The 15,677-nt window shown below is 40.4% G+C and overlaps 1 protein-coding gene across 1 annotated transcript; it reads left to right on the top strand.

Moving 5' to 3' along the window:
* Positions 1-11,209: 11,209 nt before the first annotated feature.
* zbtb20 (zinc finger and BTB domain containing 20) lies at positions 11,210-15,476 on the top strand (the record flags this gene model as incomplete). The annotated part of the gene is made up of 2 exons (XM_083889293.1): positions 11,210-12,677; positions 14,941-15,476. 2 exons carry the CDS (start codon positions 11,210-11,212, stop codon positions 15,474-15,476), a joined length of 2,004 nt encoding a protein of 667 aa, XP_083745419.1.
* Positions 15,477-15,677: the final 201 nt, after the last annotated feature.

The following is a 15,677-nucleotide window of genomic DNA, read 5'->3' as shown; positions in this document are numbered from 1 at the left end:
CAGAGCTGCTTTTAAAACTTTTCCTGTCGGAATCAGCTCTTTTACGCTACGAGACTCAAATATCAACTCAACCAGAAGTTACTTGACAAAACCAACAGAAGTTGTTAGATTTTTTGCACCAAAAATTCTAATTGGTATAAGCAGTTAGTAATTAGTTTTTCACAGTTTATAGGAGGCTTTTCTCTTGACAGAAACATGCATTTGTGTTCTGTCTTTATGCACACACACAGGCCCAGGCATTCAACTGATGTGAAAAATGTATCCTGGATTCTAATAGCGAGGTTGTATGTTTGCCAAGGTGCATGTGTGTCCTCAGTTCACCCTGCTACCCATATGGTTTTCTACAAGTCATGGTGAGATCACTGCCTCGCTGAAGGGGGGGAAAAGTATCTAAAGAGAGCTGGAGAAAATGTAAAAGGAAGACTAGTTCAAAGAAAAGAAAAGAGAGTAACTTTTTAAATATTTTTTAGAGAATAAGTGCTGTGAACTCTCTGCTCTTATCTTGGCTTCACGACGACTTAATAATCCTCATGCCAGTAAACACTCACAGCAGCCAGAATGTTAAGATCACGCACGGCCTCTTTGAAGGTTCATCGGTATGTACTGTAAAATGGCCACACCATAGTATTTGTGTTGCAGGTTTATAAAAACAAAAGTTTTATTACCACAGCATCTAAAACGCTCCGTCTTGAGCAAGTCAGTACAAATGCAAGACTAAAAAACATTTCGTATGGGGCCTGTTTTGTTTTTTTTGTACAATATGTGTGTGTGTGTGCGTGTGTGTGTGTGTGTAACTTAATCTGCGTGTGTGCTAACAAATATGTAAATGTATAAAAGAATTTGAAACCACATACAGAGATGTGCGGATCCTTTTTGCAGGGACGTTCTGAAAGTTTAAGCACTTTGTTGTTGTTTTTTTTTTTTTTTTTTTAGAAAATGCTTGAGTAAAGGGATGTAAATGGCTGCTTCCTTTGCCAGTCCTCACTTTGTTGTTATGGACAAAGCCACATTTGCAAAGGCCAAGGAAATCCACCAAAGTAGTTAGATCTGGGAAAGGCTTCTCATTTCTAGATCATTGCACACTTTTGCAGATTTGTTTCAGACAACTCTGCTTGTGCACACAGCAACTCTGAATACACAACTGTATGCATTTGTAAATCTAAGCATGCATTTACAGATTAATTTACACATTTACAAATTTGATTCCCTTTCACATACAAAAATCTCGCCCTGTAGTTTTTACAATACTTTTTTTCTCCAATACTCTTTGTCTTAGTTGCTCTGTTATTGATCACAATGAGGACAGATTATAAAATGGACTCCTCCGGTAAAGCAGAAACCATTTGTCACGTACCAAACTGCCACTGCTTTAAATGTTTATTGTGTACGGACAGTTGATCTATGACTAATAGTTTGTCCACATGACAAAGGAAACGCCACCGTGCAACTAGTTCAACAACAAACAAAGAACAGGGCAAATCTGCAGTTTTATCAAAGTTGCCGAGCTTGTTTTACAATGGGTTTAACATTAAGGTGTGATAAAGAGGAAGGCACTGTAATCATTCTGTTAACACCAGCTTTAGTTTATATCCCCAGCATTACATTTTAAACACAGATGCAGTCCATGTGGCTCCACGAGATGTTTCGGTGGTTAGTACACCAGTGTAATAGCTGTCAGTTGTGGCAATGGCGGCACAGTGTTTTTTTCTTCTGTGAGATCTTCCAATGAAAGACCTTGTGGCAGCTGAAATGTACACTAACAGCGATTTCCTGTTTCTCTCAGAACTTCTTTGAATAAGTTAAGTGATATGAATGCATTTAGACAAAAATGTATTTCTTGGCCTTTCGACTGGAGCAGGCTTTGCTGCTGGCAAGTGTCTCAGAAGTCATGCATTCATGAATATGTTTTCGTACTTACCCCTGTTCAGGGTCAGCCTAGCGTATCCCAACATGCATTTAGAGGAACGTGGGGCAACACCCAGGGCAGGTCACTGTAGCACTGGAACACACACACAAAAAAAACAGGGAAAGATACTAATTCAATCATCAAACTCCTGCATATTATAACATTTCCCAGAAGAAACCATACATCCTGGTGTTAACCATGACAGTACAAATGACCTTAAAGCGACGCATTTATCGCAGTAACTGGCAAAACAACCCGTGACAATGTGGCATGATTTTTATGGTGATGTTACCAGAAACAGCTGATGAGCTTAGGTTACACTCTTGGGCTTATGAGCTATAGATTGTTACCATCAGAGATAATAATCTGAGATAACGTCCAAACACTGGCCAACAGTTCTTGCACATTGCTTAGGCCAAAGGCCACATGATTAACACAGACAGAGCCAATGGGTGGTCACGTTATCATGTTGTTTTGTATTGGGATGTGACTAATCGGAGATCTTCAACTACATCAGCATTTACCAATGCAAAAAGAGTGGCAGTTAAAGTCAAATTGCTTGAATTGCAAGTACGAACGCATTGCATGGCAACAAACCAGCCGGGCTTTGCTTTTGTGACACATAGCTTTTTTTTTACAGCAAGACCAGTTGAGTCCCAAACTAACAGTATAATTGTAATAATAGAAACAGTATAATTACAAATGTAACTGTGCCAGACAACATTCAAAACTCATGTAGAAAACATCACCTTTATGTCACATGTGTTCGTTGTCATAATGAAATATCATTTCAGCTTTTAAGTAGTGTTAGTTTCAACGACAAACTTTTTACGACAAAAAACGACCCCAATTAGCGCGTCCGTGCACACATATCGTATGTAGCGCATGTTCAATAACAATTGGATAATATGTGATCAGTGATAATATGTGGGTATGTTGACACAACTTATAATATGCCGGAGAACTAGTATAACCACACCAAGTCACACACACGCAGCTTAGCTTTTCCCTGCAGGCATTACTGAGTGTGCTAGGTACTAAAAAAAAAATAGGTTTTACATAATGAGAAAACATGCCAGCCAAATTAATTTACACACAGTGAAGCACAAAGCAAAGCCTTAAATAAAACTAAAAACGACCACTGAATGTAGTTTTAAACATAAATATTGGTTAAAATTTGACAGAAGGTTTTAAAGTTTCTGATGCAAGAATTACACTTGCACAGGGTGACTCCTCTGACTAATTCAGTGTTGATAAATGGGCTCACATGGAGCGCATATGCAGCGTTACGTGTTATCACTTTGATTTAACATAAATTATCTTAACTTTGGTATTTTTCTCTTTTAATCGGGTTTCACAGCCGTCGTCGGTGAAGTAGACCATTTAGAATTTTCTTCATAGTGTGTGTGTGTGTGTGTGTGTGTGTGTGTGTGTGTGTGTGTGTGTGTGTGTGACTGTATTGTTTGGCTATAGTTAGTAGTTTTGTAAAATGACTCTGTCTTTTTCAAATGGCCCATGTTAGCTGATACTTGCTATAGATTACTGACCTTATTGTGCTTATTGAAACCTTGTTTCCATTGGATTTATCAGCACGTTGATTGCACAGCTTGGTATATTGGAAACATTTTAATCAGCTCAAATTTCTAGATCATATCTCGTCTTCTTTTTGAGTGTCTCTTTACTAGAATGTCATCGACACAATGCTAAGATAGTGAAATGCAGCTGGCTTCTTTAGCAGGTTTGTCTCGCAACACATCATTGTATATGGATAAGGTTTCCCACTGTGGTTAGATTGCACCTCCTCTTCCTCCCTCCATTAGGATTCACAGAAAACCTTACATGTGTGCTAATTTCGGACTGCAGGAGTATAGTACTGTGGTATGTTTAAGTCATTATATCTAGCTCAGGTTGCTCAGCTCACATGCAGACCACTGGACCAGAGGTGCCAGCACTTGGTGAAAGTGTGTATAGGTCACTCAGCTGGTTGACTGTGTTTCAGCATGTCAGCGTTACACTTTTAGATTGCTCATAAATCAAATAGATAATCTGCATTTGCCCTACAACAGCTTGCCCATCTATAAATATATCAAAAACTGCTATGTTTAAAATAAGCTTCAAATATATACATATATATATATATATATATATACACACACACACATATTTGTTTTTTTAATAATAGTTTTGTCTAAGTATGTATTGTTGCAACAGGATGAAGAAATACGTTGCGTCATTCCAACTCCCTTTTCACCATTTTGTCTTGCTTCTATACTGTCAGCCTGAAGTTTGTTAGAGAACTTTGAAATACTTTTAAAGAAAAGGACTGAGCCTGCCAGGTTTTTTGGGGGGGAGCGAGGCTCAAATTCTGACCAATAGGCACAAACCATGCAGTGAACATAACAAAGTTCAGGGCTGCTCAGCACTGCTTTAAGCGCCATTGTGTGTCTGTGAAAGTTCAGATCTGTGCTGCTGGACCACCTCGACTCTGGCTCATGCACCTGCGTGCAGCTGCTGGAGAAACACATGGTTCAGAACTCCTGAGGCTGCTCACAGTCTCGTTCACATAGGGTGTAAAATGGAGTACGTGCACATCACACTTGGCAACGCCAGAATGTCCTGAAGTGACACTCCGAGATGATAGGTTTATGAAAAATATTACAACTAATTTATTATTATATTTTCAAGTATCACATATCACATATTTTATTTTTAACCTCATGTATGATACACTTTTTTAAGACACTATAATCCTATTCTAATCATATTAAAGTCAGTCGTATATATTGCTCATGTGAGCACCTTTTGTTCTTTTATCCTGAACTCCACACTGAGACACTGCATGTGTGTCTTCATTCTCTGTGGTCTCTCTAGTAACAAATATTGTATACACTTACTGTAACCCAATAGGGGTTGTGCTGTTCTCTAAGAACTGCATGCTCATTAGCCAAGGTCCCACACTATCTTCTCGTCACGTGGAACAAAGCATCTTTGTTCTGGTTTATCTGTGAAGAAGAACAGAACGTCTGGAGACACTTGGTTTTCTCTCCAAAATGTAGGCACTGTCTATACTACAAAGTTCACTTGTCAGGTTATGGTTTACTTGTATACCATCCAGGCATAGAGGAAAACAAACGCTAGATATATATGTTTGGTATTTGCCACCCTTTTATCCTTACACACAAGCTACAGAGACAGAGAAATCCCATGAGCATCTGTGTAGGTACATGAAGATCTCTTAATGGCCTGTGAGGTCGTTTTTTGGAGAGGCGCAATGTCCTTGACACGTGTAGTAGCTGTAGAGAGGCAGTTTCTGTGGACACTTGTGCCTAAATGATAACTCTTGAATTTAGCATTATCTGCTTCGGGGGTTAGAGGTGTTTTGGAGACGATCATATGAGTAGTCAGATGGTTCTTTTTGGTCAAATGCTCATTAACAAAAGCACAGGCATTTGCCAGCTCGAAGATATTCGTGAAAGCGCCCTTTCCATTCGTCCAAAGTGGGATACTGTCTTTTAAGGGCCTCAAGCCAACAGTGGCTGTCCTCAATGCTCTTTTTGATCAAATACAGTATGAAGCTTTTCTGATTGGCTCATTTATGAATGAATGTTTGTTTGGAGTAGCATATCACAAAAAAATGAAAATGAGCACTGTGCTTGAGTAGTGGTACTGTAGTGTCCATTGTCACGTATTTGCTTGTGGAATTGATGTTAAAGATGCACATCCTGTTACATTTGAATTGCTTTATATTGAAATTGATATATTAAGGCAATAATCTGCTGTGCAGACAATAGTGTTATATGTTTATATGATGTCCCCGGTGTGTAAGAATGGTCCTGCTACGCCTGTTTAGTTGATGAATTAAGACTCAGTTCAAAGTTCAGGAAGACATTTCATGTGGTGATTGTTCCGACAACACTTTGCTCCAAATGCAATTCGAACACGTCACAGTGTATCAGCAGACATTTGGGCTCATTTTTAGAAGCATTACATTGGTGGTGTGGTGTTGAAACTGCACCACACACACACACACACACACACACACACACACACACACACACACACACATTTTCAGTCAAGGGAGAAAATGAAGTCAAAGGAAAAAGAAAACAAAAGTGTGAAAAACTTGGCTCAACTTGTCATCAGCCTACGCGCGCTTGATGATGATGTTCAGTGACTGCTATAAAGGCAAATCAATTAAATTATGAGACGATGAAGCTTTTCCTGCTGCTGCTGCTGTGTGATCTGTGTGCATTATTTACTTAACTGGTTAATTGCTGCTAAACACTATAGACGAATGCAATATGAGACACAGCAATCAAAATAACAAATATAATTGCGCAACAGCACAATTAGATGTAGGTGTATTCCGTTTCCTTAAAGAAAATCACATGCGATTTAATGAATGTTGTGTTTAATTTCTTTTTTGCCAGAAAGTTTGATTGATTGCATCGAGTTGTAGCTGTAAATTTTTTTTTTTTGTCACGGGAGTGAAATGAACGTAAGGTGTTGTTATCATAAACACCTCCAGTTGTCACTCCTCCAATCAACACCTCGTATCTTGATTAAAATTTCCCAGCGTGCTCGCAACACATTCACATTGTCTCCTAAATTACATTAGATCCCATATTCAAACCATACCATTAAAGCGTGATTTCCAGTAGTTCATATGCTAATGTACTTGGGCTAAATGGATGATTGAAATTAATAATTATAACGTTGGACAGTGGTTGTTAAGCAGTAGTGGCTTCAAACAAATTCAAACATAAATTACTATTAATTAGGTGGAACACAAAACACTCTTGATACGTGTAAATGTGCACCAGATTCATCACAATGCTGTATACGCACACACACACACACACACACACACACGGACAGGAGTTTTTTTTTATAAATGCCCTGTGGTCTTTTTATCTCCAAATTTAAATGTACCTCGGGCGTTGAATATATGTTCCAAGTGTGTGCTGTAAGCAGCATTTGCATATTCAAGATGTACATTATTCACATGGATTGTACTGCTCCTTTCATAAGCATGCTTCTTATGTCTGTTCTCAACCCCATCCCCCATCCTCACCATTTTACCCCCACCCCACCTCACTCTGCCCCCCCGATTAACTAATGTCCAATGCGATGCAGCGTCTTTCATAAGCTATAGTCACCTTATGCAGGCAGCTGATTAACCTGGAGTCTGGCTGGTTGAAGTTACAACCTCCATCTCTCCGTCTTCATTTTTTTTTGGTGTGTGTGTGTGTGTGTGTGTGTGTGTGTGTGTGTGTGTGTGTGTGTGTGTGTGTGCCCCCCCTCCACTCCCACACCCTCTGCCCCTCCTCAGTCTTTGTTGTGGCGGCAGCAGCAGAGCATGCATTGCATTGGCAGTCTGAAGCATTGTGTCTGATTTCCAGCAGACAAACTGACCTCTGGGGATTTATTGACAGCAAACTCCACAGAGGCAGACACAGAGCTGGGAGCATGGAGGCAGTCGGAAAAGGGGCGGAGGGTTTTGGGGAAGGTTTATAGGGAGGGAGAGGAGGGGGGGGGCACAGACAGAGAGACAGACAGATGGACGGGGGGAGACGGGCGAGGGAGTATAAATGTGATGAAACAGGAAACAGGTAGGCAGAGACTGAGATCAATGTGAGAAGGCGGGGGGAAAATACACAACTGAATTGGGTATCATGTAAAATTTTTGGTTTTTGGTGGAGCCTTGGTGAAGTGAAAGAAAATGGCCGCCTCCTACAAAGATCTAATTAATTTTGAAGGATCATCAGCCCCTTTAGTCCAAGACAGGGTACAGGAGGGAGGGAGGGAGACAGACCCCTGGGCTGATTAGAATTCACTGCAGGTAGGCACTGGCTGCTGCTCACCCACTGTGTCACGGCTAAAATGGAATCACTGTTGTGAGTGGCAGTCTGGGCAACTGAAGCCTGCTTCCCCTGGCCTGCTCCTTTGTTGCCAGCATTCACCTCACTTTACCCCTTAGGCAGGTGGATTTACATGTCTGGATTGGCAAAGGAAGGCGGAGAGGGAACATACATGTTTGCATTGTCTAACAGTAACCTCAATAAAGGCCAAAGGCATCAGAATACAGTTAGAGGCAAGGGGAAGAAAAGACGAAGAAGAAGAAGACATAAATGCTACATTACAGATTCCAACTGCCATTAAAACACCAAGAACAGTTACATCTTGCAGGCAAAAGAGAAGGCTCAAATATTTGTTAATGTAATGTATTCAAGCACACTCGCGCATATTTGTGTGTTATAATACAGGGCAGGTATTAAAATGGTGGTGTCTGTTGGAGGTTATTTACTTTGGCTGGAATTTTGCAATAAAGGCAAGGGTTAAACCGAGAGCAGTTTATAAGTTAGGCAACCTTTTTAGAGTTCAGGCTTCGTAAAAGTGTTAATTTATGGTGACTGTTTTCGATCGGGGCGTTGAGGATTTGAATGTGAAATCATTTAGCTTTCCTGAATTCAGTGGTAGAACAAACAAGTGTTTGTGTGTGTGTGTGCGCGTGTGATTTAGTTCCAAAAAAGGATCTGTTTCCGTATTGAGTGATCGCCCTCTGCTTCTAAACATGCTATTACTTGTCTATATCTAATCATAAAATTTCTACACTGACAAGAACACAAGCGCATGTCTCGCTGTCAACAGTAATTCTCAAACTGAGGCCTGCAGAGACAATGCAGTCAGAGTACACAGCTTTCTCACTTCATTTCTTTACACTTTAACATCTAGACTTGGGGTTTCGCCATGTTAATCTGATTGTTCTCTACTAAAGTGCAGTTCAATCATAATCTCATTAGATTATTTTTTTTTTTTTTTGTATCGTATTCATGGCTTCGTTTTGTATTTTGTTACCTTGGCACAGCAGATGATCAGTTCTACCACAGGCTGTCAAAAAAAAAAAAATGTTGAGGTCACTTTAAAATCACATAATTTCCATCAGATTTTTTTTAGTGTGTGTGTGTTGGATATAATAATAAATAAATAAAATGTGTCACCAATATGTGCAGGTCTGGGCAAATCCTAATCACAGTCATGTCATTCAGAAATGCACTGTAGTTACTGCCATTTCATGCCCCACGTTGTCGCCAGAGTGACAGCGACTTGACATTTTCACTGCACTCACTTTAACTCGCTTTCGTCCACATTTGTGCCTCGAACTTCTAAACATTGGCATGCCAACATGCTGAGCTATTACCGTTGACTTTCAAAGCCTTATTGTTTGAAATATTCAAAAGCAGTATGACCAACGTGGGCCTAATGCAAGACATACTTTTGAAAAGGACATGTTACATTGGTTCTGTCATTTTTTTTCCACTGCATCTGACCTTAAGTGATACCATGAGTGTGTGTCTATAATGTGGTCATATTTGCATAATTTTGTTTTCTGTTTTGAGGTCAGACTTTTGCATACTAATGGGTGTGTATAAGAGCAATTGTGTAAGGCTTTTTTTTTTATCATCAGTTCATCACATGCTTAATGTCATTGAATGCCTTTCTTGTGTTTTTAAATGAATGCCTTGTGTGTTCAATATTTCTTTCTCTGTATTCACATCCGCTTTGTGTCTGTGTTTGACATTGTCTTGTTTAATCTCGCTCTTTGTAGTGAGCATGTCTGAAACCTTTTCTAAAACATTTCATCTGTGTAGATTTGTGAGGAATGGAGTTAATTTTTTCCTCTGGATGGGTGTGGTTTTTGTTGCCCAGCAGCTCAGATAACTACTAAGAGAAGAGGTGGCTTATTTTCAACCTTGATATTTAATTGGTGGTCATGTGCACACAGGAACGTCCATTCTTCTTGCTTTGAAAACTCTTCACACATCTGTTGCAGCGTGTCTCTGGCAGATATGCTTGTTACTGTGGTTCCTGGTTCATTAAGGGAGTGGCAATATCGACGAGGCATATGTGGCATTAAGATTTGTCTTTGTCTTTTCTCTCCCCCTCCAAACACTGTGGCAGAACAACACAGCATTTGGACAGAGAGGACTGACAGCCTTGCCTATAGCACCCGGCCTCTGATCAGCCATCTCCACCAGCAAACTGAAGCTTGACCCGCACTTCATCACCAGCCACACAAGCATCTTCTTAACAGAACGTCATCTGACTGTGAGTACTGGACCGATTCACTTTTTACCCGCCTTTTTTCCCCCTCGTTGTGTTTGTAATTAGTTGGAAATAACTAAATGTTTGAAATGATAATTTATGCTTTGTGCTAACGCTATCAACACTTCTGCAGGATATTTTATCCAAATTCGACTAAATTTGGAATAAAAAAACGATTTGTGATGAATAATAGTATCACTGTTAAATTTGTTTCTGTTCATTCAATTTCTCCACATGTGCGAGTGCCTTCCCTGTACGATAGTTATACAAGAGCAGTTTGATATTAAACCGGAGCGCATAAAATCTGCTGTGTTATAATCTCTCAGTAAGGTCGTATTCGGTTCTTAAATTATTCTTGAGCATTTTATGTGCAAAATAAATTGAATTTAACAACAATTATGTAAGCCCACCTTTTGCATAATTCCGATACTAAAAGTTATGGAATTTAGACAAACAAAAGCTTCTTAACTTATCTCACACACTGATCAGCCAGGTCACATTTAGTGTATTCCTAGGATAGTTTGGAAGCACCATCACAGTGAACACATGGCTAACAAAAGAGGCCTGCTGTCCTCTGAGCCCAGTGCACCACCTAATGGTGATTGGAGGAATTTCAGAAACACACACACACCACAAGACAAACTGTGAGTAATTAAATGGGAACCATCTTAATTGTCTTTCACCGTGGTAATGTTGAATGTTCAGAGTTAGCTTGGATACTAAATTTATTTCCCATCTGAGTATCATGTGATTTAAAATTTCCATATCTGAATGATCATTTTAGGAATCCCCCAGTGAGCGATTGAGTGAGTTTGTGAAGGGATTCTGTTATGTTATGTTATGTTCATAATATGCACCAATAGTACTAATCATAGGCTTATATTTAAATTAATTATAGTCATTATAATTGTGTTTGAGTTTGTAAAATGGTTTTTGGTGAGATTATCTGAGATTCTCTTTAGTGAATAATTTTCTCATCATTATTCTGCATCATTTATATGTAATTATTTCATTACACTTTTTTAAATATATATAAAAAATCAATTAACTTGATATATATATATATATATATATAATTTGATATATGCTTTTGTTCAGAAATAGTCTACATTCTGGGTATACTGTGCATTTAAGCTTGTTAAATAATGTGATTATACATGTTTCTCCCTGTTTGCAGGTGACATCAGTTGCAAGGGGATGACCGAGCGCATTCATAACATCAATCTCCACAACTTCAGCAATTCTGTACTCGAGACCCTCAATGAGCAGCGCAACCGTGGGCACTTCTGTGACGTGACTGTTCGGATCCATGGAAGTATGCTGCGAGCTCACCGGTGCGTGCTGGCTGCTGGAAGCCCCTTCTTTCAGGACAAGCTGCTCTTGGGCTACAGCGACATTGAGATCCCGTCTGTGGTCTCAGTGCAATCCATCCAAAAGCTGATTGACTTTATGTACAGTGGGATTCTACGGGTATCTCAATCAGAAGCCCTGCAGATCCTTACTGCTGCCAGCATCCTTCAGATCAAGACCGTTATTGATGAGTGCACCCGTATCGTGTCCCAGAATGTGGGCCTGCCTGGGCCAGGAGGTTTTCCTGTTATAACAGGAGACTCTAGTCATGAAACACCCCGTGGCACACCAGAGTCTGGCACCTCTGGGCCCAGCAGTGACGCAGAGTCAGGTTATATGCAAGCAACACCACAGCAAATCATGGATCGTGCATACACATCACTGTACACCTACCCTGCGCAGAACGGCACCCGCGAGCGCCCTCTTTATATTAACCCTCAGTTAGCAAACTACGTTCCATCTCTCAGCCCTCAGAAGGACCAGCAGTCTCAAGATCCGCCCTGGATAAACCGCATCAAGTCTCCACAAGATCGCTTCAACCCCACAGCAGAGTCCACTCACTGCCGCAAGCAAACCCGGCCGGTACGCATACAAGCAGTAGGGATGGAAATAAAGCAGGAGGCTGAAGACGAGTACACCTGCTATGATAATTTGGGGGACTGCCAAGACGACACTGACCATACTGAGGGAGTCGCGGGTGAATCCAAAGTTGAAAGTTCTGACTCAGGAGTGAGCTCCTCCATCAGTACTGAGCCAGACGCTATGGAGCAGCAGACGTACCTGCACAGCTTTAGCCGAGATGGGAGTGGTGAAGGACAGCAAGGTGAAGGAGCTCCAGTACAGATAGAGGTCAACGACTCGTCCCCAGAGCAAGTGCAAGAAATAGAGGACGGGGAAACATCCCACAGCACTAGTGACGGTAGCATGATACTGTCCAACTCAGTCAAGTCCCAGCCCCTGCCAAGTGCCACGCACTACATGCAGCCAGAATCACACACCAGCAATCTGAGGATGCAGATTACCAGCAATCCCCAACCGCTAGGAAGCACCTTCCTTCCCACCCTCTTTCCTACACCGCAGCCTAGAGACCCACATTTCCGTTACCTTTCTGGCCCGCAGCAACAGTTTGTGCCAGTGCCGCCTCCTGCATTGCCATCATTCCCAAACCAAATGTCGGTACAGCAAGGCCCAGGTCAACAGCAACAGGCTGGAGTAGGAATTGGTCCGGGGGAAAAGAAGCCCTATGAATGCACTCTCTGCAGTAAAACCTTTACTGCAAAACAGAACTACGTCAAACACATGTTTGTTCATACCGGTAAGTCAAAATATCTCATATATTTTATTAAAGTTAAGCTTTGTTTAATTCTAGTGTTGTTTGTTGGTAATACAACCAGCCTCGGACACAGACACTCGCCCTCACTGAAGAAATGGCTGCCAGCACAAGGAAAAGAAAATGTTTTGCCAGTTTACAAAAGGCTCACCCAACAAAATCCATGCCTGCTTAAGACTACAGTATTTTAAGAATATGTTCAACCATTTTACTGCTCCATAGGATACACTTTTTTTGTAAACCTCTCGCTCCCCGCACCAAATTCCATTGAGAAAATCAGTGATTTTACATCGCGGCACAGAGAAGGTGTTGATCCACTGCTGCTGCCGTCTATTATTTTGTGAGTTTGGTGTTTGAAGTGTTTGAATTTATCGAAGTGACACTAACTTAACAAACTTACACATAGAGCAGCAGGTTTTACATTCCTGCATGCAAAATAATTTAAAAAAAGTGCAGATTTTTTTTCTACGGGCTACGGTTCAGGGGGGTTTCCAACCAGGAAAGGTTGTCTAACAACAACACGGAGCAGCAAACATATTCATGTAACATATGATATAGACTTAAGAAGGTGTGGATTCACTTAAGTGAGCTTTTGATTATAATCTGGTTTTCAGTGTCTACGTTGGCTGCCATGTTTTCACTGAGCGTGAGCGTCTGTGCCTGAAGCTAGTTCACAGCGATGGCGGCGTGCTGGGGCACACGTGTATCAGTACCTTATACAGCCACACCTTAAGATACCTTAACTTTTCACTCATTGCCTGTCTTTCCTTTTCTGCTGGTGAAAATTGGTGTTAATATAGATTAGTGAATATAGAATATTGTATTGAATAATGTAGATTGCATTGCTTTTGCTCAAAAAAAATAAAACCCCACACAAGCTCAAAATCCACATTTTAGGTCACAGTTTACTATTATCTATCATTTGACTTATTGGTCAGTAGTTAGCTCATTCAGCTCATCATTACACTGCTTTCACCCAGGTCTGAGAGCCTTATTAATCATAAACTGAATAAATAATCATCACAAAAAGAACAAATTAGATGATCTCAGAAAAAGTTCAGACTGAAATAGCCATTATTATTATTCATTAAAATGAATTTGCTCGGACTGAACACCGCTTATAAAAAAAAAAGCCATGTAGAACCAAACTGTCAGTTTTATTCTCCTCGATTGTTTGTAGCAAAATGATGACACATTGAAAGGGAACGTCACTGATTGATCAAATCCACGGACTAGATCAGATTGACCTGTATGTGTTTTTGTATATACGCAAAAAAAACATATCAGTATGCCATGCCATCAGATTGCCAAACCCAAAAATCATTAATAATAATAAAACAAAACAGTCAATTGGGTGATGTTTTGATAATCATATTTTGTCTTTACTCATTTGATATTTTATAGACAAAAACAATAAAATAACTAAAAACTTGAAAAAGAAAATCAATTATGAAAAAGAGACAATTCCCACAGAGCACATCAAGCAACAAAGACTAAAGCTGAAGTGAGAGTGTACATTTTCTTTCAATCAAAGCAGGTCACTGCGCATTCATTCACTCAGTTTGCTGCAGTTCAGATATACAGATACACATATATCTCTTCCTCTACTTGTCTTTTTTTTTTTACATAATTGTTAGTATGTCAATGCTATATTTTGCAACCCATAGTGTCAGTAGAGACAATTATGTATAAAATGAGACTAAAGCTTTGCAAATTCACAAACATACCAAATAGGCGCATAAATTATTTCATTCCCAATCACGAGAAAAAGTAACACTATTGTGTGTGTGTGTGTGTTAAGCTGCATTCACAGTGGTCACAGGCTCTCCTATCAGAAATGACCACAGCTTTTAATATTGCAGTGAACGTCCTTAATCAAGGTGACGGTTACATTGACACGATAAATAGATGCAGTTAAATCAGCGTAGAGGCAGAACATGTAACGTGTAAAGAGTAAAGTGAGAGGAGTGGGATTCAGCACAAAGATTTTCACATGAATGGTGGTGAATATGACACATTTTTTGGAAATCCATTCAGTAATATTGTGTGGAAAAAAACATGTTATACTACGAGGCTTCTATCTTTTAAATGTTCATAAATGCTTTTCAAAAATTCTTATGAATGTTAATGGATTTTATGGATTCTTTTCAATGACATTTATGAGACCAATCCTCAAACAAATCCCCTTCATTTAATTCTTTCTTTTCTTTTCTTTTCTCTTCTTTTTTTTTTTTGCATGTAAATCCAGGTGAGAAGCCTCATCAGTGCAGCATCTGCTGGCGCTCATTCTCCCTGAAGGATTACTTAATCAAACACATGGTGACACACACGGGGGTGCGGGCCTACCAGTGCAGCATCTGCAACAAGCGTTTCACCCAGAAGAGCTCTCTCAATGTCCACATGCGGCTGCACCGTGGAGAGAAATCCTATGAATGCTACATCTGCAAGAAGAAGTTCTCACACAAGACCCTGCTGGAGAGGCACATGGCCCTGCACAGCACAGGCAGCGCCATCACGGGGCTGTCGGGGAGCGCAACCACCCCTGGCCCCGTCTCCATTCCCATGCCCATGGCTGTCCCAGAGCCTGGGGCTGGAGTGGTGGCACTCGCCATGCCAGTGAGTGGAGGTGCTGGAGTAGGGGCTGGGGTTGGAACGGGAGTGGGTGTAGCTGCAGAAGCGAGCTGCCAAGAAGGGACCACCTACGTGTGCTCCGTCTGCCCTGCCAAGTTCGACCAAATGGAGCACTTCAATGACCACATGCGAATGCATGTCTCCGATGGATAAGTACAAATAGATAAACTTCTTTCAAAAAGAATGACAAACAAAATGGCACTAGATTTTCCTTTTCTTATTTTGAAGTATGAAGAGTAATGAGTATAGACACTGGCACATTAAGTTTCCCAAAAAAAAAAAAATGATTTTTTTCTTTTTCTTTCTGTTATTCTAAAAGAAAAAAAAAGATGGTGGCCTTAAGGCTTAGTAGTT

The sequence above is a fragment of the Microchirus variegatus genome, assembly GCF_963457635.1.
Source record: "Microchirus variegatus genome assembly, chromosome: 5".
Lineage (NCBI taxonomy): Eukaryota > Metazoa > Chordata > Actinopteri > Pleuronectiformes > Soleidae > Microchirus > Microchirus variegatus.
Note: the sequence above shows the minus strand (reverse complement) of the source record. Positions and strands in the feature narration are given on the sequence as shown.